The sequence below is a fragment of the Notechis scutatus genome, chromosome Z, assembly GCF_049901735.1.
Source record: "Notechis scutatus isolate UNSWTSFEM ecotype Mainland chromosome Z, rNotScu1.2, whole genome shotgun sequence".
Taxonomy (NCBI): domain Eukaryota; kingdom Metazoa; phylum Chordata; class Lepidosauria; order Squamata; family Elapidae; genus Notechis; species Notechis scutatus.
The window spans coordinates 92,208,507-92,234,260 of record NC_142025.1 but is presented as its reverse complement, the minus strand read 5'-3'; the positions used below and the strand labels follow the sequence as shown (position 1 = coordinate 92,234,260).

The window sequence follows — 25,754 nt, the reverse complement described above, 5'->3', positions numbered from 1 at the left end:
AAAAAATATATGACATCACACTTGGTCTTCAAATTGATTATTCAGGTATGTTCTGCCTTTCCCACCAGTACTGGACCTCAACTTTTCCTTTCAGAATTGTTTTCCTCTGTACTTCCCATACTATTTACATACTATTTTACAAAATCCAGATTTAACGTTAGTCAAAAATCAATGAAAAACCCACACACTTGTATATTTTTATTTATGAAACAAAAATATATGATCATCTAACTCATCTAATGACTCTGGGCAGCAAACAATAATAAAAAGCTACAATTTAAAACTTCAGTTGAAACTCACCACCCTTCTTTTTCTCTGCAGCAGCAACAAACACAACTATTTTATTAAACAAATTCATATGGCTGCCCAACCATATAAATATTGTCTAATGTGTGCCAATGTTTTAGACCAGCATTTTCTTGTAATTTTTAAAATCTATGTAACAATCTCTCTCCCTCCCTCTCTCACCACTTTAGTTGCAACATCTCATATGGAAACTTTCTATGCATTTTACCACTGATAATAAAAATGTATTTACATTTTAAATCCTTGCATTCTTTGACAAATTTCCCAAATAAAAGGTTTTAAAATTTAAATTACCCAAATTTAACACTTTTGCAAATAAAATTCAATAGTATCCTTTCTTTTTTCAAAGATTGGCACAAGACTAATGCTACTGGTTCTTGATTATTAGAGCCTGATTGCAAAGTATGATAGGTTGGAAAAATCAAAATCTTTTTCAGCATATTTTGGAGGATGATTCCTCTTCTCTATGGAATCCTTCCATGGGCAGTGGACAGATAAGGAAAAATTATCTGTTTCCTCTTTATTTCTTATTCTACCTGTTCTTTGTTTACAGGATTTCTAATCTTAGCATCTTCCATGTCGCCTCTGTTCTCTCCAACATAGACTTCCTCTTTATAGATGCTAGGCCTATCTTCTGAATTCCTGCTAAATAAACCTTTCTCTTCAGTCATCATACCATAATTTTGATTTGATTTTCACTGTCTAGGAACATGCATTCAAACTGATTCCTCCAATTTTTGCTTACCTAGGATTATTTTGCAGATCTTTCAAAAATTATTCCAGTGCAAAACTGATAACATTCAGATACTTGCTTAAGACAATAGAATTACTGAATAGTGCACAGAGAATTAGATTGCAGAGTTAAATTACATACCGCATGAAGGACATGAATAATTAGCCGTTAGCCATGAAAAACAACTATTTCACTTCTTGTTCAGTGATCATAGCAACTGATATAATGTATGTGGTTTAGATATTATGAAGTTTGGAATTTTTTATACTGCATTATCAGTTGCTAATAACATGGGATATAAATTCTACTACATAACAGATTAAGTGCATAACTGCTGTTTTTCAACTGGAATCTTGAATTTAGCATAAACATGACACAGATGTAAATGATGAGATAACAAGATGCTTTGCAGCAATTCTCCTTTTCTTATTTTGATTTTATTTAGCAGGATTTTGCTCCGTAGTATTTAATCCGGATGCTTGTACAAGGCTGGCAGGTTATGTCATTGTTTGGGCTGTAACTCCCAGGGTCACAGGCAACTGCAAACAAAATAAATTAACATTATTTCAGTTAGAGAAAGGAAGACATCAACCCATTGTTGACATTTTTGCAATACTTGAATCTCATGGGACACATAAGATGCAATATGCATGGGTTTGAATTATATAAAATGAATTAATAATATGAATATTAATAAATAACATGAGAAAGATAATATTGTGTCTCAATGAAACTTGAAGAGAAGGGAAAGATGCAACAGATATGAATGAAGGCTATGTGATCTTGTGGAGTAGAGTTATCCATACATGCAGGTGAAGATTTAATTTTGAATGAAAGGGATGAAAAGTATATCAGAAGGTATGAACTGGTGTGATCTAGATCATTATAAGTGAAAATGAAAGTAGAAAACTATGAGAGAGTGATAACTGAAGAACCAAGGATATGCTAGGAAGAAAATTATGCAACATTTTAAATCAATGTGATTTACAGGGGAAAATTTTCTGCTGGGTGACAGTGCTGAATAGTAGAGATGACACAAGAAGTACAAAATAAGTGATAAGGCTTCTCTCTCTCTCTCTCTCTCTCTCCCTCCCCCCTGCTTTTATTTTATTCTTGACACTTGATGACTGCCTGGACAAAACTCCATGGTTTTCTTGGCAAAGTTCTTAGAAGTGGTTTACCATTGCTTTTTTCTTCCTAGGGCTGAGAGGAAGTAATTGTCCCAAAGTCACCTAGCTGGCTTTGTGCCTATGGTGGGACTAAAACTCAGAGTCTCCGGGTTTTTAGCAGATACCTGAACCACTACACCAAATGAGCTTTCCTGCCTTATTAGTAACACTATAATTTTATTTACAAAATTTAGAACTAAAATATTTTATATGTTACTGCCATAATAATGTAAACCCACAGTTTCTGTGATTCTCTTTAGTTTTATGTCTACATCTTAAAATAAAAGGCTGCAGATGAGGAAAACTACATAGAGTAGAACCTCTGGTCATGACCATAATTCATTTCATAACTTTGGCAATTTCTTCATCTTCTAATGTTTCATCTTCAGGAATTTCTGGATCAGGGGTCATGTTTGATTGCCACCTGAGTATGTGTTCATGACCAGATTCAAACATTTTGTGGATTTTTTTGGTCGGAACCCAATTTGGTCATGGTTCTACTGCATGTGAAAATGATGGCTACTAAAGTGAAGATGAGAGAATGAGTGTATACATAGAATAGGTAGGTGCAAATGCAATAGAGGTGATGAAGGAACAGATAAAATTAAAAGACAGAGTACAAAATGATTTGATAAAAATAAGGAATTCTTCTGAAATTGAGTAGAGAGGGCTAAACAAAGAGAATCCCTCAATCAAGAGAAACACCAGAGATTGGAACTTGACAAAATAATGATACCCAAAGTTTTTGATGCTATAATTGAGCTCCACTACCATCACCACCGCTTCCTCCTCCTCCTCCCTTTAGCAGTACTGGAAGTACAATTGCACACAATTTCAATAAGAAAAAAAAATAAAGATGGTGGTGGGAAAAGAGCTCAGGAAGCCATCTGGGATATATGGAGAACTTTCAAAGGACACTCACAGGACACAGAAACTGGGTATAATCACAAAGGAAAACTACTAGGAGGTAGCTGATATTGGCAGGAAAATAGAAAGGCTAAAATACACAGTGAGTTGAGCTCACAAAGGAAGGTAACAAAAGGAAGAAAAAGTGACAACTGGACTAGATAGTAAGATCTGGAGGTCAGAACTTTTCAAGTCATACTTTTCTGTCTCCACAAAGAGTTCAAATGGAAATAAGCAGCTTGACTGACACAAGGGTGGTGGTGATGAGGGAGCAGAAAAAGCATGTAGCCTAGAGCCAATAATAAGATTTAAAAGGCTCTTGATACAGTGGAATAATCTTCTTAGTGATAAAACTGAACAAAATTGCAGAAAACCTTTGATAACCCAGAACAATATTTGAAAACACCTGTAATTTATATTTAATATAATTATTTTGGTTTTGTGCAGCTTTTAGCAGATGGCAGTAATCTGAAAAGAAAACCTGAACTCTAAATCAAATTCAGTAAAAATATTTTTTTCCTAAAAGGGTTTTTTCAAAATAAATGAATGTCCTTGCTTTATTTAATCAACAAGCTAAGAGGATTTAAACACTGCAATGTAAACTATGGCCAATCACAAATGGTAAGTTGGTTGTAAGGATAAATCAAATCAGAGTCCTTGAGAAAATAAGCACATGAATAAAATAAATACCACAGCAATTTGCACAGTCATTATGGATAAAGTCATTTTTCCCAAACCCTGGACGACAGCTGTCTAGCCGAGTGACTTGGAAACTGTGATCTATGTAATGGATTGCAGGGATGTTCACAAACTCATGTTTCAAGATGTACCATTGTTCACGGAAAAACTTTTCAATGAGCCCTCGAGCCTAAAACATCAAAACAAGAACATTAATAAATGAAATCATAGGAATAAAACTTGATGCCCAGAGCCCTGAAATCTTGCTCACGAAATGCAAGGCCAATCAAAGGGTAAGCTGCCTGGGAATCTTCTAGGCCCCATTGTAGGTAAATTAAATGGAAGAGTTCATGTGGCGAATCCCACCCTTCCCAGATTTCCATGAGGAAAGGCTGTTTCTTATGCAGCCCACTTTATAACCTTTATTTATTTAAATTTATTGGGCACCCTATTCCAATGGACTCTAGTTGTAAGGATACATCAGAAACACACTCTCAAGAAAATAACCAGGTGGATAAAATAAATGCCGTAAGAATTTGTATTGATGTTTCTGTAAGTTCTTAGGTCAATCCTGTCTGGTCTTTGTTCTCTCTGTTTATGAGGGAATGCTGCCAGGGTACATAATGCTTTTGCTGCAGTTTTGTATTTGATAAAATCCCTACATTGATTTCAGATAGATTTTGAGGTATTTTTGTGATTCAAGGTGCTAGATGTCTTGGCCCCCAGCTACTCTCAGGTACCATTTCAAAATGGAATTGAATAATCTGATATATATTTTATGAGAGAAATTATGAGTTTCCTCTCAGTTTAGAGGGCAGGGGCCCAGTGGCATTTCTTTTATGCCAAGGTGGCATTAAATCCTGATAGTATTCTAAAAGCTGATTAAAACAACCAATGAAAGGGAGGGTGGAGCTGGCGTCGCAACGATATGGCATGCGATCTTGGAGGTCTGAGATCGCTGCCGATATCTTTGCTCCTGGATGATCCAATTGGATCTAAACCATCCCGAAGAGATGGTGAAAGTGAAGAACGCATCCTGTCAATCCCAGGGATACCGCAAAGTCCCTGGTAGATCCAGGAGAAGCTCTTCTTGCCAGCGGCAAAGAGGCAGCCATTAAAGTTGCTGAAGTTGGGACAGCTCCGAAACGGAAGAGAGCAAAAAGAGAAAGTGTGCCAGTTTGGTGAGAACTTTTTTTTTTTACTCTAAGATCTGAAAGGACACCCTAAGGGAAAGAAAGAATCTGTAAAAGTTTTGACAGAAGTGATTAAGCGGCGATTTTAAACAGGACTGTCAAAGTAATGTTTTGCTTTGTTTTTCTCATTGCTGGATTTTTTATATACAATCTTGTATTTTGAAACTGGACTGTTTTTTTCATTCATATCTATCTATTTTTCTTCTTCTCCTTTTTGATTTTGTAATATTTTAGGCTAGAGGCTCCCTTTAGTTAATTCATTTTTTTAAAATAGCTTTTTTTTCTTTTTATCAACTCTCATTATATTCTGCTCGGAAAAGGAGGGGGAAAGTGAGAGCAAAGAAACTTTGTAACACTGCCAACTAGAGGCTTGAAAATATTCTTTTCCCTGTGACCAGACAAAGTTGAGAAAGAAAGAACTGAGACTTTTTTTCAAGGACATTGCTATTTGATAAGATAGAGGGAAGAGCGTAAGAGAGTATTATTGCAGGTGCTCTTCTGGGTTTCTATCAACAGCTGGAGTCTGGTGTTGAAATGCAGGGGGGAAAAGGTGATAAGTTTTTGGAGAAGAGAGCTATAATAAGAGCCTTGGATAATTAAATAAAGTGCAGTGTGCCCTTTTTACTTTTCCTAAGTTGTGCTATCCCTCCTCACCAGCTTTATTGCATTTTTTTTCTATCTCCTTTTTTGTAACAACTGTTTGGGTTTTTGGCTTTGTTGGAGCTTGCCTTTGTTTTTCTCTCTTTTTTTTTTGGAAGTCCAACCTCTATGTTTGCTTTTTATTTTAAAGGGAAAGCCTTAAAAACCTTTTTTCCCCCTTTCCTGGTATTTTTGTTTTTTCATCTACTTTTTTGGTTTATTTTTATGCACTTTTTTCTATTTGAGACCTTTCAATTGGATTAAGGTGTTGAAGAACCTGAAGAATTTTTCCTTTTTCTCTTTTTTCTTTTTTTCTTTTTTTTTTAAGCTCTTTTTTTAATCTTACTTTTGACTGGATTAAGGTATACAAGAACCTGAAGAACCTGAACCTATCTTTTTTTCTTTTCTTTTTCCTTTTTTTATTATTATTACTGGACTTTTTTTTTTACTATTTTTATTTTGAACTACAATTGGCTATTTCACAATTGGATTAAGGTTTAGAAGAACCTGAAGATTTTGAATTGCCTAAAATGCGTAGGAAATGTACAGCCCCTGGCTCTTCAACTTCTACTTCTTCCTCTCCACCATCTGGAGGACAATGTTCAATACAGACAATGTTAAAGCAAGAAAAAGAACAAGAAAAACTGACTCTGCAGATGATTATGCAAGGAATTCAAAATATCTAAGCAAGATCAGAGAATATTGAAAAGAGAATAGAAAATATTGAACAAAGAACAGAGAACATTGAACAAAGAACTGAGAGCATTGAACAAAGAATAGGGAAAACCAATGAAAAAGTGGAGAACATCCAACAAATGATGTTGAAGTATGACGAGAGATTCCAAAAAATTGAAGAAGAAGATAAACAAAGAGACAAGAAGATTGGAGATATTGATAATAGATTAACGGTGGTTGAACAAGATAAAAGTGGTATGTTGAGATGGGAGATGGATAGATCAGAATTCTATCTTAGATTTCAAAATGTAGAGGAAGAAAAAGGACAAAACCTAGCTGAGATAATGATAGAAATACTGGCTGAAGCTTTGGAAATAACTCAAGAGAAGATGATGGATGGAATAGATGAGGTTTATCGAGTCTTCACAAGATATGCGATGAGAAATAGCTTACCAAGAGAAGTTCACATTAGATTTACAAAGAAAGCCATTAAGATGCAAATATTGCAAGTGGCAAAAGAGAAAACATTGAAATACAAAGACAAGGAGATTGTGGTCTTGAAACAAATACCCAGAAGAGTGAGAGAGATGAGAATAGAATACCAATTCCTGACTAAAATGCTACTTTAAAAAGAGGTGAATTATAGATGGCTGATTCCAGAAGGTTTAATGTTCACATGGCAAGAACAGATACACAGAATTGACTCAATTGAGAAAGCTGAATTATTTTATACAGAATTTTTTGGAAGGAAAAAAGAAGAGGCAGAAAAAGAGATCTCATTAATTGAATTCCAAGAGGACTGCCTAATGGTGACTGAAAAAGAAGAAGGCACAGTAGGTGGAAAGGTGGAAGCCAAAGAACAACATGAATTAAGATCTATGAGAGCTGTTAAACCTAATTATAAAATATAACTATGGAAGAGAAAAAATGATTACAATTAATATAAATGGACTTAACTCAGCCATTAAAAGAAGGAAAACCTTTCATAAATTGGAGAAATTAAAATTTGATATAATCTGTCTACAATAAGTACATATTAAAAAACAATATGAACAATTGTTGGTACAGCCAAAATTAGGGAAAATATTTACTTCCTTGACCCAATGTAAGAAAAGAGGAGTGGTTTTATATATCAAAGAGACCACCCCAGCAAAATTGATTTATACTGATGATGATGGAAGAATACTAATGGTGGAAATAATGGACAATAATATGAAAACACTCCTGATTGCAATATATGCTCCGAATGATAAACAAGAAGAATTCTACAAAAAACTACATATGAAAATAATTGAACTGGACTATGCTAATATAGTTATGATGGGAGATTTTAATGGAATTGTAGACAACAAACTGGATTATACAGCACAGAAAACAACAAAGCAAAACAGAAAGACTCTCCCTAAATCTTTTTTTTAAAATGGTAGATGAAATAAACTTAAAAGATACACGGAGAGAAAGAAATGCTAAAACTAAACAATATACTTTCTATTCAAATAGACACTTATCATGGTCCAGAATAGATATGATATGGATGTCAACATAATTAATACCTAACATTCAAGAAATAAATATTGAAACAAGTACTTGGGCAGATCACAATCCAATGACAATTAAATGGAAAGGGCAAAAAAGAAGATCTAGATGGATGTTAAATAATACTATTTTAAAGGAAAAAGACTTCACACAGTGGATGGAGAAAGAATTGGCCTTTTTCTTTAGAGAAAATAAAAAAGAAGATACATCAATTCAGAATGTATGGGATACAATGAAGGCATATGCTCGAGACTTGATAATAGACTATACAAGGAAAAGGAATACTATGAAAAGGCTAGCCTCTAAGGCCCTAGAGGATGAGCATAAAAGACTTGAAAAAGAGCTACAGAAAATGCCACAGAAAAAGGACATCAAGTTAAAAATGGATAAATTAAACACAAAATGGGTCAAATAGAAAAAGAAGAATTAGCACAGAAAATTAGAGGTGCTAAACAGAACTACTTTGAAGACGCAAACAAACCAGGTAGATGGTTAGCATATAAATTGAGAAAAGAGAAAGAATCAAGGAAAATATTGCAATTAATAGATGACCAAGGCCAAGTTTGCCATGGTAGCAAAGAGAAGAAGGAAATCATTCGAGATTTCTATGGGAAATTATATATGCAAGAGAATATTGATGAAGAAAGAATTAAGCAGTACTTACAGAATGCTAATTTACCTCAGATACCTAAAGAGATTGAAAAAATGTTAGAAAGCAACATAACGATGATGGAGTTAACTGAAGCACTCAAGAAGCAAAATAATGGAAAGGCACCAAGCCCAGATGGACTTCCGGCAGAATTTTATAAAACATTACAAGAATCGTTGAATCTTCCTTTGCTAGAAGTTATGAATGAAGTTATGATAAAGAAGAAGATACCTAAATCATGGTCAGAAGCCTATATTACACTTATTCCTAAAGAGGAGGCCAACCCATTACAAATTAAGAACTATAGACCCATTTCTTTACTAAATGCAGATTACAAAATCTTTGCTTCAATTTTGGCAGAAAGACTAAAAAAATATTTAAATAATTTTATCCATCCTGATCAAAATGGATTTCTGCCAAAGAGACAAATTAAAGACAATATGAGAGTAATCTTGGACACCTTGGAATACTACGAGGCACATCCTGAAAAACAAATGGCTTTGATATTTCTAGATGCACAGAAGGCATTTGACAATGTGAATTGGCGATTCATGTTATTACTGTTGGAACAGATGGGTTTTGCTAGAAAATTCATCCAAGCAATAGAAGCTATATACTATAAGCAAACGGCAAAGGTAATGATAGAGGGAGAGCTGACAGACTCTATTAATATAAGAAAAGGAACAAGACAAGGGTGCCCACTATCACCTTTGTTGTTTGTGTTAACTCTGGAAGTGTTAAACAGAAATATTTGAGATGAAAAGAATATAAAAGGAATGAAAAGCAAAAAGGAAGAATTTAAGCTGCAAGCATTTGCGAATGATCTGGTTTTCATCTTAGAAGACCCTTTAGAAACAGCATCAAAATTGATAGAAAAGATAGAGACATATGGAAAGGTGGCTGGTTTGAAAATAAATAAAGATAAGACAAAGATTTTGACAAAGAATATGCTATTAAGACAAAAGGAAGAACTGGCAGATCTATTGAAAATTCAAGTCACGAATAAGATCAAGTACTTGGGGATATATTTGACAGCAAGATGTAGTACATTAAAAGAGAATGGTTATATTAAACCTAAACAGCAGATAGCGCTAGATTTGGTGAAATGGGAAAACTTACAACTCTCACTAATAGGGAGAATCTCAACAATCAAGATGAATATATTACCCAGAATTTTATATTTGTTTCAAACAATTTCAATTAGGCTTGGAAAAGACTACTTTGAAGATTTAAATAAAATTGTGTTGAAATATATATGGCAAGGTAAGAAAGCGAGAATAAAGTTAAAACTTTTGCAAGATGCTAGAATTAGAGGAGGATTTGGTTTGCCTAATTGGGAAATGTACTACCAAGCTACAAATCTGATGTGGGTTAAGGAATGGATAACACTAAGAAATGCTAGATTGTTGACATTAGAAGGACATGATCTGTTGTTGGGGTGGCATGCTATTTTATGGTACAAAGGAACTAAAACACAGGGGTATTTTAAAAGACATTATATACGAGAGTCTCTGTGGTTAAACTGGGAGAAGGTTAAAAGACAATGTTATTTGAAAATTCCAGTTTGGTTATCGACTATTGAAGCATTCTCGTATCCTATAATATACAAAAAGGAACAAACAGTTAGATATGGTGAAATACTGAATGAAAAGGGTGAACTTAAATCTATGCAAAAACTAGAGGAACAAGGTATAAAGATGAATTGGTTTTCATATGCGCAAATACATTCAAGGTATGATAAAGATTCTAAAACAAAAGATTTCTATGATAAATTGACTGACTTAGATAAGATTTTGACAGATACTGATGAAAAGGTGATTTAAAAATTGTATGGATATCTATTAGAAATTAAACTAGAAGAAGAACAAGTTAAAGAAACTATGATTGCTTGGGGAAGAATTTTGGATATGGGATTGATTTAGAGAAATGGCAAAAATTGTGGTCTCAAAATTATAAAATGACAATGTCAACAGCATATAAAGAAAATTTGTATAAGATGTTTTACAGGTGGCATTTCCCCGACAAGAATAGCAAGAATGTTCAAGAATAAATCTGAAAAATGTTGGAAATGTCATCAGACACCTGGTTCATTTTACCATATGTGGTGGACTCGTGCGGATGCTAAAAAATACTGGACTAAAATCCACATGTGGTTGGAAAAAATGACGAAAAAACATATAGACTTGAAACCAGAGATATTTTTATTGGGAATTTTACCTGAAATATATAGTAAAGACTTGAAATACCTGATTGTAAATGTATTAACAGCGGCTAGGATTGTATTTGCTAAAAACTGGAAAAATGAAAAGATACCATCACAGGAGGAAATCATTAAGAAAATATTGGAATGTGCTGAAATGAGTAGATTGACATTTGAAATTAGAGAACAAGAGGATAAACAATTTTATAAAATTTGGGATCTTTTCTATCAATGGTTAGATAACAAAGTACAGTAACGAAATATGTAGATTTCTAGAAAATAATAAATATATAAAGATGTACTTCTTTCTTATTATAACTACAAAATGATTTCAGGATAGATTTGGGATGATAATATGAACTGTTATAAAATAAATTAAGTAAATTATGGTTATCTTGTAAAACATGAATGAATAAAAGTATAGTCAAATGATTGATTAATAATGATACTAAGGTATTTAATTTTTGATTGACAATATGAGATTATATGTAATGTAATTGTAATTGAAGACATATGAAATGGAAGCACAAAACAATTTGTAAACCAACCGCACACTGTATGTACACCTCATGGAAGATAGCTTGATGTTTTTATGTTTTGTTTGTTTATGTTTGTTTTTAAAAACCAATAAAAAATTTAATTAAAAAAAAGAAAACAACCAATGAAAGAATGGACTTTCTGATCTTGGGTTGGGTTTTCTTGTAGAAAAATGACCTACAATCTGATCCTCAATCTAATTTAGTAACATTGAAGAAAGTGATTGTGACATTTCATTGTGTATATACTTTTTAATTATCTATCTATTTTGGCAGGAACACAGCTTATCTGATTCAGGATGACTTAATTTTATTTTAATTGTGAGACTCTAAGGGATGCAGGGCAATTGTGTTGATGCATCAGTGTCACTGAATGGGATAGGCTTAATTTTTTTCTCTTTTTAATTGGTGGGAGTTGATATTTACCTATCTTTATTGTTGAGGTTTCAAAGGTGTCTATGCTTTGATACCCTACTTTCTACTCCCACCACTGAATTCTTTCTGCCTTTTGCTTCTAAAGTTAAATTGTTAAATCTGCAGGGAAATTCCAGGGCCCCTGTGATAGGTTCTTGCAATCACAACCTGCAATTTACACCTTCTAAACTATTTGGTACTTTTAGTATCCAGAAACATGCCAGTTTGAAAAAAACTGGAAAAAAAAATCTCTAACCTTATATACATGGCTGTTGGTAATATCTTCACAGTCAGTGGTAATGTGACGGCAACTAACCTCCCAGCCAGGGGCAAATGGATTTACTAAGTAACAAAAAGAAACAAACATTTGCAGGTAAAAATATTGTTCTCTATGAATTGTGCCACCCTGGGAGTTGCAATGGGACTCACAGTTGTATGAATTTATGATTTCAGCCGCAAAGGCTATTTCTTCCTGGGCTATAACAACTGCGCCTTATGTAGATCTGTTCCCAGGAAGAACAATTAATTCAAAAGAGACATAACTTGTAATCCAGCTCCATCTTTGAGTTACCCAGGCCAAAATATCTAAAACCAATTGTTACAGTGAAAGCAGGTGGAAGTGGGAAAAGAACAGCTGTCTGAATCCCGCTTTATCTGACTAAACAGCTGAAGGAAGTATTTTCATACTGGCTGTCAAAGTTTCCTGAGGAAATATTTCCCAATTTTTCTATGCCCCCCAAATTGCAATTAATTTAAGATATATACTCCACTCAGGGTGAAGATTAGTCATACCATCACTTCATCTCAGCAGTGCAACAGATTCCATCTTTCAGCTGAACTTTCAATAGATGTATAGATGATTTTGCTGATTAAAAATATTTAGCCTGTGACAGCGCTCCTCTCTCAAAATACAGCAGAAGTTCTGATGATAATAATTAGCCTGCAATATTTTTTTGGACAGAGTTTTCTATGGATTACCCATAGCAAACCTCTTGTGACCGAATTCAGGAGAATATATTTTGGAGTGACACAGTCTTGGAACTAACACTTCGGAAACAAAATGAGAGCAGCTATGCCTGTATCAAATGGATAAAATCTGATGTTTGCAAGAACGCTGATCCAAATTAAAGGGACTATGATTTGATGAAATTATACCATCAACAAGAAAAGCACTGAAAACATAGTTATATTGAATGGGACTCTTTTTCCACAATCCAGCTCCACGTAGGTTGTCCAGGTACAATAAAAACTATGATGGCGAAAAAGTATCACTTTTACATTACCTTGAAAAACAATGAATAGTTCATCTACTAATCCATGTTTGGGTCGCTTAACAGAAAAACATCTGTATGATGAATCAACAATGTGGCATTTCAGATTATCAACCAGATTATTCAAGATTTTCTGCAGTTCTTCAAAGAATCGTTTATTAGCTGCTAGTTTGCATTCTTTGGTTGTAAAGTGAACAGATATACGATAAGTATAGTCTGGTTCTCGATATGCTTCAAAAAATGGGAAAAGGAAAAAATAGAATGTAAGTGGCAGGGAAAGTAATATATTGTTGCTCTTCATAATTCTTAGTTTATTATCTATCTGCATTAGAAATTCAATATGGAATAAAAATCTGGAGCATTCTCCTTAAGAAAGTGTCCTTTTGAAGTATCTACCATCTAGACAAACTGATGAGATAAAGTCCACAAATATGCTACTTTGGGATAGTCATTTCAATAGTGTGGTTTATTTTCTTTTTCTTATAGTTTCTCAAGAAGGATGGAAAAAATAATATCTTCATAATGTCTGTGTATATGTATGTAGTTCTGCCTGCTTCTTAAATATGCATGAACCAGAGGATACTCAGGCTAGCATATAGATGTCACAATAAAGAAATCTAAAATCTAAATCTAACAGGCATGTCAGGAAAGATGTAATTATGGGTGGAGAATTCTGAGGGTTGAAGTCCAATATCTTAAAACTGATGAGGTTGAGAAACACTAATTTAGCCTAAAGTTCTAGCTCTGGCTTTTGATTGATTGATATAGACACAATGTAACGTAACGTAATATAACATAACATCTCTCTCTCTCTCTCTCTCTCTCTCTCTCTCTCTCTCTCTCTCTCTCTCTCTCTCTCTCTCTCTCTCTTTTCTCTCTCTCTCTGTATCCCAGTATGAACTAAAAAAACCTGTCTTGTGTGATCTGCAGCTCAAGCTGCTTTAAAAGGCAAAGATGCAGGGATCAACTAAAAATCTGCAGAAGGTTTGAGTTAATGGAGGTCTATCAGTATGGAACAACTGAAGAGATTAACATGTCTTTAATACATAATATATAATCGCTTATGTGTTTTTAGTACCACATAAAGTAGCATAAACTGCTTGGAATCAGACAAAATGCGATACTTGATGAAAATGGGATTGATATATTTTTTGGAAAACCACAGTACATAGAGTTTCATTTTCTTAGCATTGTGCTAATCAGGCTATCATATTTAATGGGATCTTACATGCTATGGGATTACGGGAATTGGGTTCTGTTAACCATTTAAGAAATTTAGGTTATCATGTAAATATAGGATATCATGTAAATACAGGCAACATTATAATGGATTCATAATGTTTTATCAAAGAAGTATCTCATGTTCATACACAATTTTTAAATTTAAAAATTAAGAAACCCAAAATAGTAATTTCACACGAAAAAATATTGTAAGATTTGGCTGTTCAAATCTGGGGCATTTTTATTTGGAGGGTAGTGGGTGCCATCTAGTGGCATGACGGTTCTATGTTGTCCATCTCCCCTTCTGTGCAGACTGCCGTATGCATTTGAAGGGTAAACAAGACGTCCTAAAATAGTTTTTGACCTTGGAAAAGAAACAGAAGAGGAAGATTTTTTTTTAAAAAAAATTAGATCAGAACAATTATGAAAAGGTTAGATAGAGGAAAAGAACTTTTCAATATTGTGGAACATTTGTTCTGTTATTTGTTCTTTAGCTATTTACACATTATAATGGAAAAAATGCATAGGCATTTGAAAAAATATTTACAGGGAAGGGATTCTTTTGATTAGACGAGTGGCCCACAGGGAAAAAATTAAGCACCTCTTTCTCTGATACAATTGTTCCAATCAAATTCAGACTCTTATATGGACATAATATGGTTAAAAAACAAGAATAAGAAAAAACACTGGGAGATATTTCCATCATGTTGAGTTGGCCCTGAAACTTTGTGAGTGGGCTGGAGGAAGTACTTCCTACTAATTTTTTTGCCTGAAGTCTATATTTTCATAGCAACCAATCTCTTAATTTGCCCGCAAACTATTTTCCAACTCATAATAGAAATAAATATTGCCCGCACATCTTTTCTAGTGCAGAAAAGAAGATGGCAAATGATAACACATTTATTAGTGTATTTGTGCAATTAATTATATTTTCATGTGAATCTTTTATTTTCCAACAAAGTTTATTTATTTTCATACAATTAAAATTCTACAATATGTTTGATGGAATATTTTGTTTTAAATTGTTTCTTTAGGAAATTTGAGGTGAAAAATGGATTGGATGTTTTGAAAATCCAAACTTTAAAAAAAATTTTTTTAAAAAAAATTTGGATCTAAAGCTGAGTTCCTAACTTAATGAGGAGCAACTCGGCATAGCCTAGAATAGGGCTTACCATAAATCATAAATTTATAGGTCTTGAATCTTTCTTCTTCTGCTTGCATGTCATTTCGAAAAACTCTGTAAGAAAGTGTGCACATATAAGATCCAGACATGTGCTCCTTAAAACCAACCAACATCAGCTTTCCAGTTTCTGTGAGGTTCACATACTGTTTTCCTGCAACAGAAATGAGAAGCCAGGTCAACATAATTCAAGCTTGGGTCTGTCCCAGCTTTTGGTTTGTCTGGGCTACTTTAAGTGAAGAAGAATTGTCTTGGGCTACATATACAATATATAATACAGTAAGTATTGCTTAAAATCATACAATGTTAAAAGTTTACAATCTTGTGGGGCTGCATCACTGTGTGTCTAGGACTGCATGCAGCTTGCAGGCTACAGGTTGGACACACTTGATCTTAACTTTGGCTTTTAAAATAGCAGCCCTTGGAAAGTAAAGGTTGAATATTACATTTTTAGGAGGGATCTCAATTTTCTTTCCTGTTTAACAGTGGCATTCAGTGGTATTAGTTTTCCCTAATATTAAAATGTGTCTTCTCAAGTATATAACTGTTTGGATATTATAATTTGTGTGTGTGTGCGTGTGCTACCCTTTTCCTGGAGGTGAAGCAGAACTTTTGCTTCATTTCAATTGGTTTTTGTGAATTGTTACCAGCCAAAAGAAATTCTACTTAGTGGTTGGGCTAGAAATGTTTTCAACAAAATACAGGCAGGGTTCACTTAACAATGGTGGCTGAGCCTGGAATTTCCATTGCTAAGTGATGCAGCTATAAAGCATGATATCGTGTGACTACAATGGAAATTCTGGCAGTTCTGGTTGCCATCATTAAGTGAATCACTGTTGGTCTTTAAATAAGAAAGGCTTGCAATTTGTGATCTCCTGCCAGTTTCCCCTTTGACTGTGATTGTAGGAAGCAGGCAAAGAAGCCTCACGAATGATGATCACGTGACCGTGAGATGCTGCAACATTAATTAATTGCAAGCCAGATGCCGAGTACCTGGTGTTAGATGGGTCTGCGGGAATAAGAGGCAGGACACAGCAGGGACAGGTAAAGGTTTCTTTATTTGAGTGTAAGTGAAAAAAAGCTGCTCAGCTGTGGCAGGGGCCTGCTTTTGTAGCCGGCGCTGTCCAAAGCTTCAGCCACTGGCAGGGCTTTATTTCTCCCGCCAGTGGCTGGACCAATGAGTGGAGTCTGTTAGCTGACTCCACTCTCTGGCCATATTTGGTAATACATAACACCTCTCCCCTCCTAGTTAATGTTTTTCCAATCAGCACTAGCCTACCGTATGTAGTCACGTAGGTAGGTGGGACTTCGATAGGTGTGACCAGACCTGCGCATCTCACTGGTTCCTGGGACAGTGACCCGAGTGGACAGGTCCACCACTGCTCTGGTCCCTGCCTGCAGAACAGTCTTGAAGTCCACTTGTGGTGGTGCAGGGACTGTTGAGCCGGAGGCCTCAGAAGTACACTGCAGGACCTCCTCTTCACAAGGTAAGTGTTCCCACATTCTGTCCGGGTTTGAGGCTAAGTGGTCAGTTTTCTTTCTGAGTTCTGTGGGTAGGGCCTGCGTCAAGGGCTGTTCTGCTGGAGCCTGTTGGGTGTCTGGCTGGTTTTCTGTGTAAGGGACCCGGCCTCTGATCTGATCGATGTGTCTTTCCCACAGTCTTCCTTTTTTGGTTTCTACCCTGTATGATCAGGGTCCTGTAATCCTGGTTACCCTGGCTGGTACCCATGTGGATTCCCCTGTATAATTGTGGGCGTAGACTGGGTCCCCTATGGTGAATTGCCTGCATTTCCCCATGGAATCGAGGGGTGTCTCTATGCTGTAGTTGGGATAGACTCGGTCAAGTGTTGATCGTAGCCTTCGGCCCATTAGCAGTTCTGCAGGGCTACGGTGTGTTGTTGTGTGAGGTGTGATGTGTTGGGCCAAAAGCATTTTGTCAATCCTTTCCTGCCAGTCCCCTCGGCCCATCTGCTTGAGTGTTTCTTTGGTCGTCTGGACCATTCTCTCCGCTTGCCCATTCATCGCCGGATGCACAGGTGCGGATAGTGCGTGTCTGATCCCCAATCTGGGCAAGAATGCTTTGAACGGCTGCAAGGTGAACTGCAGCCTGTTGTCGGAGATGAGGATATCCGGCAACCTGTGGGTGAAGAATAGTCGTTGGAGGGCTCTTATGGTAGCCTCTGATGTGGTGGATTTCATTAATATTACTTCCAACCACTTAGAGTATGCGTCAACGATTATGAGGAAGGCTTTCCCCTGACAGGGCCCTGCGAAGTCAATGTGTACAGGCCCAAGGGGCTGTGGGCGTCTCCCATTTTCTGGGGCTCGCTGCCGGGGGTGGGGGGCTGGGGTGGTTTCTTGCCAGGGAGAGCAGGTAGCGACCCAGGTTTCTATCTCTTTGTCCAGCCCTGGCCACCACATGCAGCTTCTGGGCAGGGCTTTCATCCGGACTATTTCTGAGTGGCCCTCACTAGCAGTGACAGTATTCTGTTCCTGAGTGGGGGGGGATACTGTATGTATCCCACAGTATGTAGCCCTTTAGTACTGACAGCTCAGCCTGTCTGTTTCTATATCATGTGTATTCCTCCCCTTTTACTGCTTCTGGCCATCCCCTCCACACCCAGTTTGAAATCTGTGCCATGATTTTGTCGCAGGCTGTGAGCCTCGTGATTTCTGTGGACGTCATCAGTCCAGGCAGTATCTCCTCCATGAGTAGTACTGTGATGGATGGCACTGGGTCTTCGCTAGGTCTGGAAGGGGACAACAGCTCAGGGCGTCGGCATGGGAGATGTCTTTTCCTGGCTTGTGGATTATGCGGTAGCTGTATGCGGCCAGGAACCTTAACACTAACCCTGGGTGATAAGATGTTTGGTGTGGGTTTGTCACTGGCGAGGATACCCAGCAAGGGTTTGTGGTTGGTGATTAGGTCGAATTGTCTCCCGTACAGGTATTCATGGAAACGCTTGATTCCTGCAACTGTGGCAAGCACCTCCTTGTCGATTTGGCTATAGTTACTTTGTGTTTTGGATAGTGTCTTTGAGTAATATGCTATGGGGGCTTCTGTCCCGTTGGGTAGTCAGTGGCTGAGGACTGCTCCAATTCCATAGGGGGAGGTGTCTCATGTGAGTAACAATGGCAGCATCTCACTGTATTGTATGAGGACGCTGTTGGATGTCAGGAGGCTTTTAATCTTTTTGAAGGCATTGGTCTTGTGTTGCCCCCAGGCCCAGGTGGATGTTTTGTCTAGTAGTCTATAGAGTGGTTCTGCGATGGTTGCCTTCTGTGGTAAGAAAACATTGTAGAAGTTGAGTAACCCCAGGAAGGCATGCAGTTCCATTTTGTTTTGTGGGGTGGGGGCCCCCTGTATTGCCTTCAATTTCCCAGTCATGGGTTGGATGCCAGTTGTGTCTATCAGGAAGCCCAGGAATTCCACCTGGGGAATGGCTAGGTGGCACTTATTTCTTTTTAATTTGAGTCCAGCTTCCTGGAATCTGCCCAATACTGCCCTTAGTCTCTTTATCAATTGTCCCCTGCTTTTGGCTGATATGATTACATCGTCAAAATATGGGATCACCCCTGGAATATTGTGCAGTAGCCATTCCATAATGCTCTGGAACAGGCCGGGGATGATACTGACTCCGAACTGCAACTGCGTGCATTTAAAAGCGCCTCGGTGTGTGACAATGGTTTGTGCTTCTCCGGTTGACTCGTTGATGGGCAGTTGCTGATAGGCCTGGGCCAGATCTAATTTAGCGAATATAGTCCCCCGGCCCAGGGAGTGCAGGAGGTGCTGTACTACGGGCACGGGGTAGGCACTTTGCTGGTGGGCCTTGTTCAGGGTTGTCTTGTAGTCAGCACAAATCCTGATTGACCCATCTGGCTTGACTGGGGTGACGATTGGGGTCTCCCATTTGGCTCGAGGAACCAATTGGGGTGATGATTAGGGTCTCCCATTTGGGTCCACCAGCTTGAGGAACCCTTGGGCAATTAATTTATCTAGTTGCTCTTTGAACTTGGGCCAGAGAGCAAACAGGACACACCATGGCTTGAGTCAGACTGGGGCAATGTTGGGGTCTAAATTAAATGATATTGGGGTCCCCGTGTACTTGCCCAGTTTGTCATCGAAGACCTCGCTGAATTTCCATTCCAGTTCTGCGATGTCTGCTGCCGGGCCCAGTGGGGTGGTCTTTGCTGCGTGCATACCAATGATGTTGATCTGTAGCGGCTGGAACCATTCTCTTCCTAGTAGGCTTGGCAGGTTCCAGTCTACTATGGTGAGTGTCAGGCTTCCTTGAAATTTTCCGTATTCTATGTAAGCTGTTTTCCTGCCCAGGACAGGTAGGTGGCAGCCCTGATTGTCCCTTACGATGATAGTCTGCAGTTCCAATTGGTTGTGACGCAGCTTGGGTTGGAGTCTTTTGAGGGTGTCCCATGAGATCATGGATATGTAGGTTCCCGAGTCAACTTTCATGCGGCAGGGCTTGTCCTCGATGGAGACTGTAGCCATTACCTTGTTGGCCTTGTAGGCATCAGCGTGTCTCACCTGGGTCTGTGCATAGCCAATGAAGGTGAAGTGGGCTTCTTCTTCCCTGGCATCATCTCTCCATTTGAATTTCCCACCAGGGGGCTTCCACCCTCCCCCTTGGTGGCCATGTTGCCTTGTGGGTGATGATGCCTGCCTGCCTTGTTTGCTGCTTGGCATACCTCCGCGACGTGGCCTCTGTGCTCACATCTTTGCAGATAGTGTCTTTAAATTGGCATGCCGAGTGGAGGTGGTTTCTTCCGCAACCCCGCATTCTATTTCCTGGTTTCCCGCCTGGTTTACTGGACTTCAGCTTGTGCATGTCTCCGTCGTCATCCTTGCTTGCTTCAGAGGTGGAGTTGCTTCGGTTGGGGTGGCGATCAGTCGCAGTTGCATGGATCCTCCCTATCCCTCTAATTCACGCTTCTGAGTTATCGGAGGACTCTGCGGCTCATGCCACATCGATGGCCTCTTTGAAGAAGACATCCTCTTGGGACCAGAGTTTCTTTTGGAGTGCTGGATCCTTCGTTCCCAGGATGATTTGATCTCTGATCATCCCTTTGGTGTCCAGGAACTTTCAGTTTTTTGCTGTCTTCTGCAAATAAATGAATGCATTTATCGTTTCCCCCTCTCTCTGGCTCCACATGTAGAGGTCATATTTGCTTGCCAGGTAGGAGGGAGATGGGTCGTAGTGTCCCTTGAGGGCCTGTTGGAATGCGTCCCAGGACACATTCTGCAGGTCATCCGCTACCAGGGCATCTGCCATCTCGTATATCTCGGTGTCACAGTAGGTCAGGAACAATGCTTTTTTCTGCACGTTGGGGGCTGCTTGGAGTACATTGACTTCCAGAGGCAAGTTGAATTGGCCCATGTATGAGGACCATTTCTCCTTTGCCAGGTCATAGGGAATCGCCATCAGGCAGTGTGCCAGGCTGGTCGAGTGTTGTGCCATGTCAGTCGGTTGGGTTGTGATCGTTGTGACGGTCGGTAAAATGGCATCCATGACCCACGAGGTGTCCTTTGTTCTCTCCGCAGTTCAGGATCCCACCCTCATCGCCAGTGTTAAATGGATCCATGGGAATAAGAGGCAGGACATGGCAGGAACAGGTAAAGGTTTCTTTATTTGAGTGTAAGTGAAAAAAAGCCGCTCAGCAGCGGCAGGCGCTGGCTTTTGTAACCGGCACTGTCCAAAGCTTCAGCCACTAATGGGGCTTTATTTCTCCCACCAGTGGCTGGGCCAATGAGTGGAGTCTGTTAGCTGACTCCACTCTCTGGCCATATTTGGTAATACATAACACCTGGATTGTGATCGATGACTGTAGGGACAGTGCAACTGACATAAGTTTGAGGACTAGTCGTAAATACCACTGTTGTAAGTTAGAGTGGCCTCTGAATGAGTTTTGTTCTAAACTACTTTTCTTTCCTTAAGACTCTTCTCGATTTTTATTTTCACAGGCACTTTGGAAATTTATGGGATTTACATTCCTGCAATTCTATCCATTGCTTGTGTTTGCTTTGGAATTGACCAGTCTGCTGGAGATTCTCCTGCCCCCACTTCCTGATTCACACCTCTATCAACTGAATTTGAGGAAAAAAACATATTTTCCCAAACACCATGTTTACAGCTTTTGTACATCGTTGTTATTATTACTGATATTGTTCATGTATCTTGTATGCCATACAGAACTATAACATTTTCAGAACAAATAGAGCTTGCAGGACCATTTTGATAGTGTAAGTTTTCAAAACAAATAAATATTTTGATCTCTTGATAAAAATGTAACTTACTTTTTAGGTTCTGTCCATTTGGTCCAATCCAGAGATAGTTAGGGTCTATAACTTCACTTTGTGAAAGAGACAAATCCATGCAGACAAGATAGGGGCTGTTTCTGTGCACTCTGACATAAACATTGACTGCAGAAGAAGATGAAACAGGCATCTTCCATAGCTATTGTGCAAAATGACAACACAAAGAAAATTAAAGCTTCCCTTAACTTCCCCCTGAGCACACATCCAGTGAAGTAGAACTTACATCTCTCTGAATAAGAGCAATCCAACGATGTAATCAATTGCTCAGAGAAATGATCACTCACTTCACTGAAAATGTTTATGAGGACTAGTCAGCCATCTGTCAGGGATTCTTTAATTTGGATTTGTATTCTGAGATAGTGGTAGGACTCAGTGGCCTAAATCAGTATTTCTCAACCTCAGCAATTTTAACATAACTGATCGCTGGGGAATTTTAAGAATATATGCCGGCTGGGAAATTCTGGGAGTTGATGTCCACATATCTTTAAGTTCCTGATGCCGAGAAACATTGTCCTTAAAGTTTTCCATCAGGAATAAATATTCTCAGCCTATTTACCTCCCCCTCCTATTGTTAAAACGATTTTCTTTACACAATCTCCTATTCTTTGTGTGAAACTGCTGATTTGATTGTGAAATTGATTGCTTTGGGCAAGTGTTTTGAACACAGAATTGCTTCGCATTCAGAATAATTGCTTTGAACACAAAACAATTCCACGATACTCAAAGCCTATTGTCAAGAATTTTCTGCTTGAAATCGTTGGGAAAGATTGATCCACATACCCACACTTTATGGCAACAAAGATTTTTGTGTGGGGGAAAAGGCAAAACTTTTGGTTTCTTCTATGGTCTGTAGTAATACATCTCAGATATAGATTTACTATTTTAGGGAACAATAATCTAAGAGACTAGATGTTGATATTTTGTCAGTAGGAATTTGCCTATTTTTCTAAACTCTAATTTCTGTTGATTTCAGGATCCAAATTCCTGCTTTATATTCTATATTTTGCTTTATACTCTAAAAATTTACACACACACACACACACACACACACACACACACACACACACACATATATATATATATATATATATATATATATATATATATATATATATTTGTTTTCTTAAGTTTTCGGGTACTTACATGTATGGCATTCGGCTTTGTTCGGGTATTTTCCACGTCATTAGTTGTTCTTTTAAAGTTGTAGCAACGTTTCAGCAGAATCTCATCTGCTGAAACGTTGCTACAACTTTAAAAGAGCAAACTACAATGATGTGGGAAAAATACCCAACAAAGCCGAATGCCATATATATATATAGATAGCCAATCTTACGCTGGAGAAAACCAATAACCAAAGATCACGTGCAAATACTGCGAGAACCTCAGAAAACAAATATATATATATATATATACATATATACATATATACATATATACATATATATATATATATATATATATATATATATATATATATATATATATATATATATATATATGTTTTCTGAGGTTCTCGCGGGTATTTGTATGTGGATCTTTGGTTATTGGGTTCTATCCCGCGTAAGATTCAAAGTATCTAGGCAACGTTCGGCGCGAGGTCCCACTCGCCATCTTCAGGCTGGTGCTTTCGGCTTAGTGCCAGTGCAAGCAGTGTGTGACCGGAGCTGCCATCTCTCTCTATATACAAGTGGTGGGGGATGGTGTGCTGGGCTGGTTGGCTGTGCTGCAGCCTCTTGATTGGTTGATGGAGTTGATGTTGGTATAATGGGCTGTGTAATGGCCTTTTGTTGTGGAGATATCCTGGATCTTGTGCTGTCATCTCCTGGGTCGTTAGCCTCTTGTGTTTTAACGGCTTGGGTAATGGGTTGTGTGATGGGCTTGTGAGTTCTTTTGTTGTGGTATCCTGGGTCTTGCGTTGTAATCTCCTGGGTCGTTTGTGTTTTGATCTCTTTTCCATTAGCCTCCTGTGTAGTAACAGCTTGGGTAATGGGTTGTGTGATGACCTTGTGAGATTTATTGCTGTGGTATCCTTGGTCTTGTGCTGTGATATCCTGGGTCATTTGCTGTGTTGTGACTTCTTGAGTTCTTGAGGTGTAATTTCTTGAGTTTTCTGATGTGATGTCCTGAGCAGGTGGCTGTGATGTAGCATTTTGGGTTTTAATATGGCTTTGAGTTTGGGGTCTGGGTCTGTGTTCGTTTGGCTTCGAGTTCGTGGTCGTGCCACATCTTCATGGTGGGGGTCAGTTCGCTTCATGTATGGTTCAGAGGAGTTTGAAGTGGGTAGTGATGCAGCTGCAGTGCGGCTTCTGGTCTGTGGTCGTGTCTCATCTTCTGTGTGGGTGTGAGTCTGATTTTTACGTGGAAGTGTGGTGGTGGCATCTTGTGTGGCCCTCATGGGTGTGGGTCTGGTGTCATTTATCATGTTGGGTACTCGTCTGTTCATGAGGGCGGGTTTCCAAATGGCTGGTAAGCGGGAGGTGTCATCTCTTTTATTCATGCTGTGTGGGCGTTTTTCTATCTCTATGGCTTCTCTGATTATTCTGCTGCTGTGGTGTTCAGTTTTGGCGATAGTTCTGGTATTTTTAAGGTCGATCTCATGTCCTGTGGCTTTGAGGTGTTGGACCAGCCTGACCAAAACCAACCCTGATGAGGCTAATAGAATCAGACTCGAAATCACCAACATCCTCTGCACTAGCAAACCACCCAAAAGCAACTTATCCAAAGAAGAACAAACTGCACTACGTAACCTGAAAGAAGACACCAGCATAATAATCCTACCAGCAGACAAGGGCAACGCAACAGTGGTTATGAACACATCTGACTACCAAACCAAGTTAACCAACCTACTCCTAGACCCCACATACAAACCCCTAAAGACAGACCCCACCACCTACCTGGAAAAAACCACCAGATCCAAAATAAAAGCCTCCCCATCAGTGAAGAAATCCAGCAAAGAATCATACCCAGAGAGAAATCATCCAGATGCCCTAAGCTTTATGGTCTCCCCAAGATACACAAAGAAGGAACTCCACTTAGACCAATAGTCAGCTCCATAGGCTCACCTCTACAAAACCTAGCCAAATTTCTCGCCAAACAACTACAGCCCTATGCAGAATCCATCAACTCACATGTAAGAAACTCATTCCAGTTCATCGAGATCATAAAGAAACAAAACCTACAACCCAGCGACCTACTAGTTAGCTTCGATGTCATATCCCTCTTCACCCAAGTGCCAATAAAAGAAGCCTTGACAGCCATCCAAAACAAATACAACCCCCCCAAGCACATCCTAGATCTGACCAACCACTGTCTATCCAATACATACTTCACCTACAATGGACAAAAATACAAACAAATAGAAGGAGCACCCATGGGATCACCCCTCTCACCTGTCATCGCAAACCTCTACATGGAACACTTTGAAACACAAGCTCTAGAAAAATATGATCACAAACCCAAACTCTGGCTCAGATACGTAGATGACACCTTCATAATCTGGCCACACGGGAAAGAAAAACTGAACAACTTCCTCTCACACACCTCAACAGCCTACACCCCAAAATACAATTCACCATGGAAACAGAAGCTAACAATCAACTTCCCTTTCTAGATGTCTTGGTATACAAAAACCCAATGGCTCCCTAGGACACACCATCTACCAAAAGAAAACACATACAAACCGCTATCTACACGCACTCTCACACCACCACCCAGCACAGATCAATTCCGTAGCTGAGACACTCATCTCCAGAACAAAATGCTTAGCTGATGAACAACACCTAAAAACCGAACTAAACACTCTCACCAACGTACTAACAGCCAATGGATTTCAAAGAAAGAAGATCACCCACCTAATCCAAAAAGAAACCCCAACCAAAATCCAAGACAGAGAACAAGAGAACGGCAAAGCCCTCCTCCCATATATAAAAGGCACTACAGACAAAATCAGCAAGATCCTCCAAAAACACAACATTAAAACAGCATTCTGCACAAACAGAAAAATATCCACCATCCTAAGAAACCCTAAAGACAAAATCGAGTTAGAAAACCAAGGAGTATATGAAATCCCTGCACTGCCTGCCTCACCACATACATTGGACAAACTAACAGAAGAATA

At 38.4% G+C, this 25,754-nt stretch overlaps 1 protein-coding gene across 3 annotated transcripts in view; it reads right to left on the bottom strand.

The window, feature by feature from the left end:
* Positions 1 to 225: 225 nt before the first annotated feature.
* ZPBP2 (zona pellucida binding protein 2) overlaps positions 226 to 25,754 on the bottom strand; it is a 32,829-nt gene continuing 7,300 nt past the window's right edge. Inside the window, exons 3-8 of one of the 3 annotated variants that reach the window (XM_087948177.1) lie at positions 21,617 to 21,742; positions 15,299 to 15,460; positions 12,918 to 13,136; positions 11,891 to 11,976; positions 3,805 to 3,982; positions 226 to 1,578 (exon numbers count right to left, since the gene is read on the bottom strand). In XM_087948177.1, the coding sequence (XP_087804303.1) occupies positions 1,481 to 1,578; positions 3,805 to 3,982; positions 11,891 to 11,976; positions 12,918 to 13,136; positions 15,299 to 15,460; positions 21,617 to 21,742 (869 nt within the window). In that variant the 3' untranslated portion in view covers positions 226 to 1,480. Of the gene's footprint in view, positions 1,579 to 3,804; positions 3,983 to 11,890; positions 11,977 to 12,917; positions 13,137 to 15,298; positions 15,461 to 21,616; positions 21,777 to 25,754 lie in introns of all 3 variants that reach the window. The other 2 variants (XM_087948178.1, XM_087948180.1) reach the window with 2 other exon arrangements.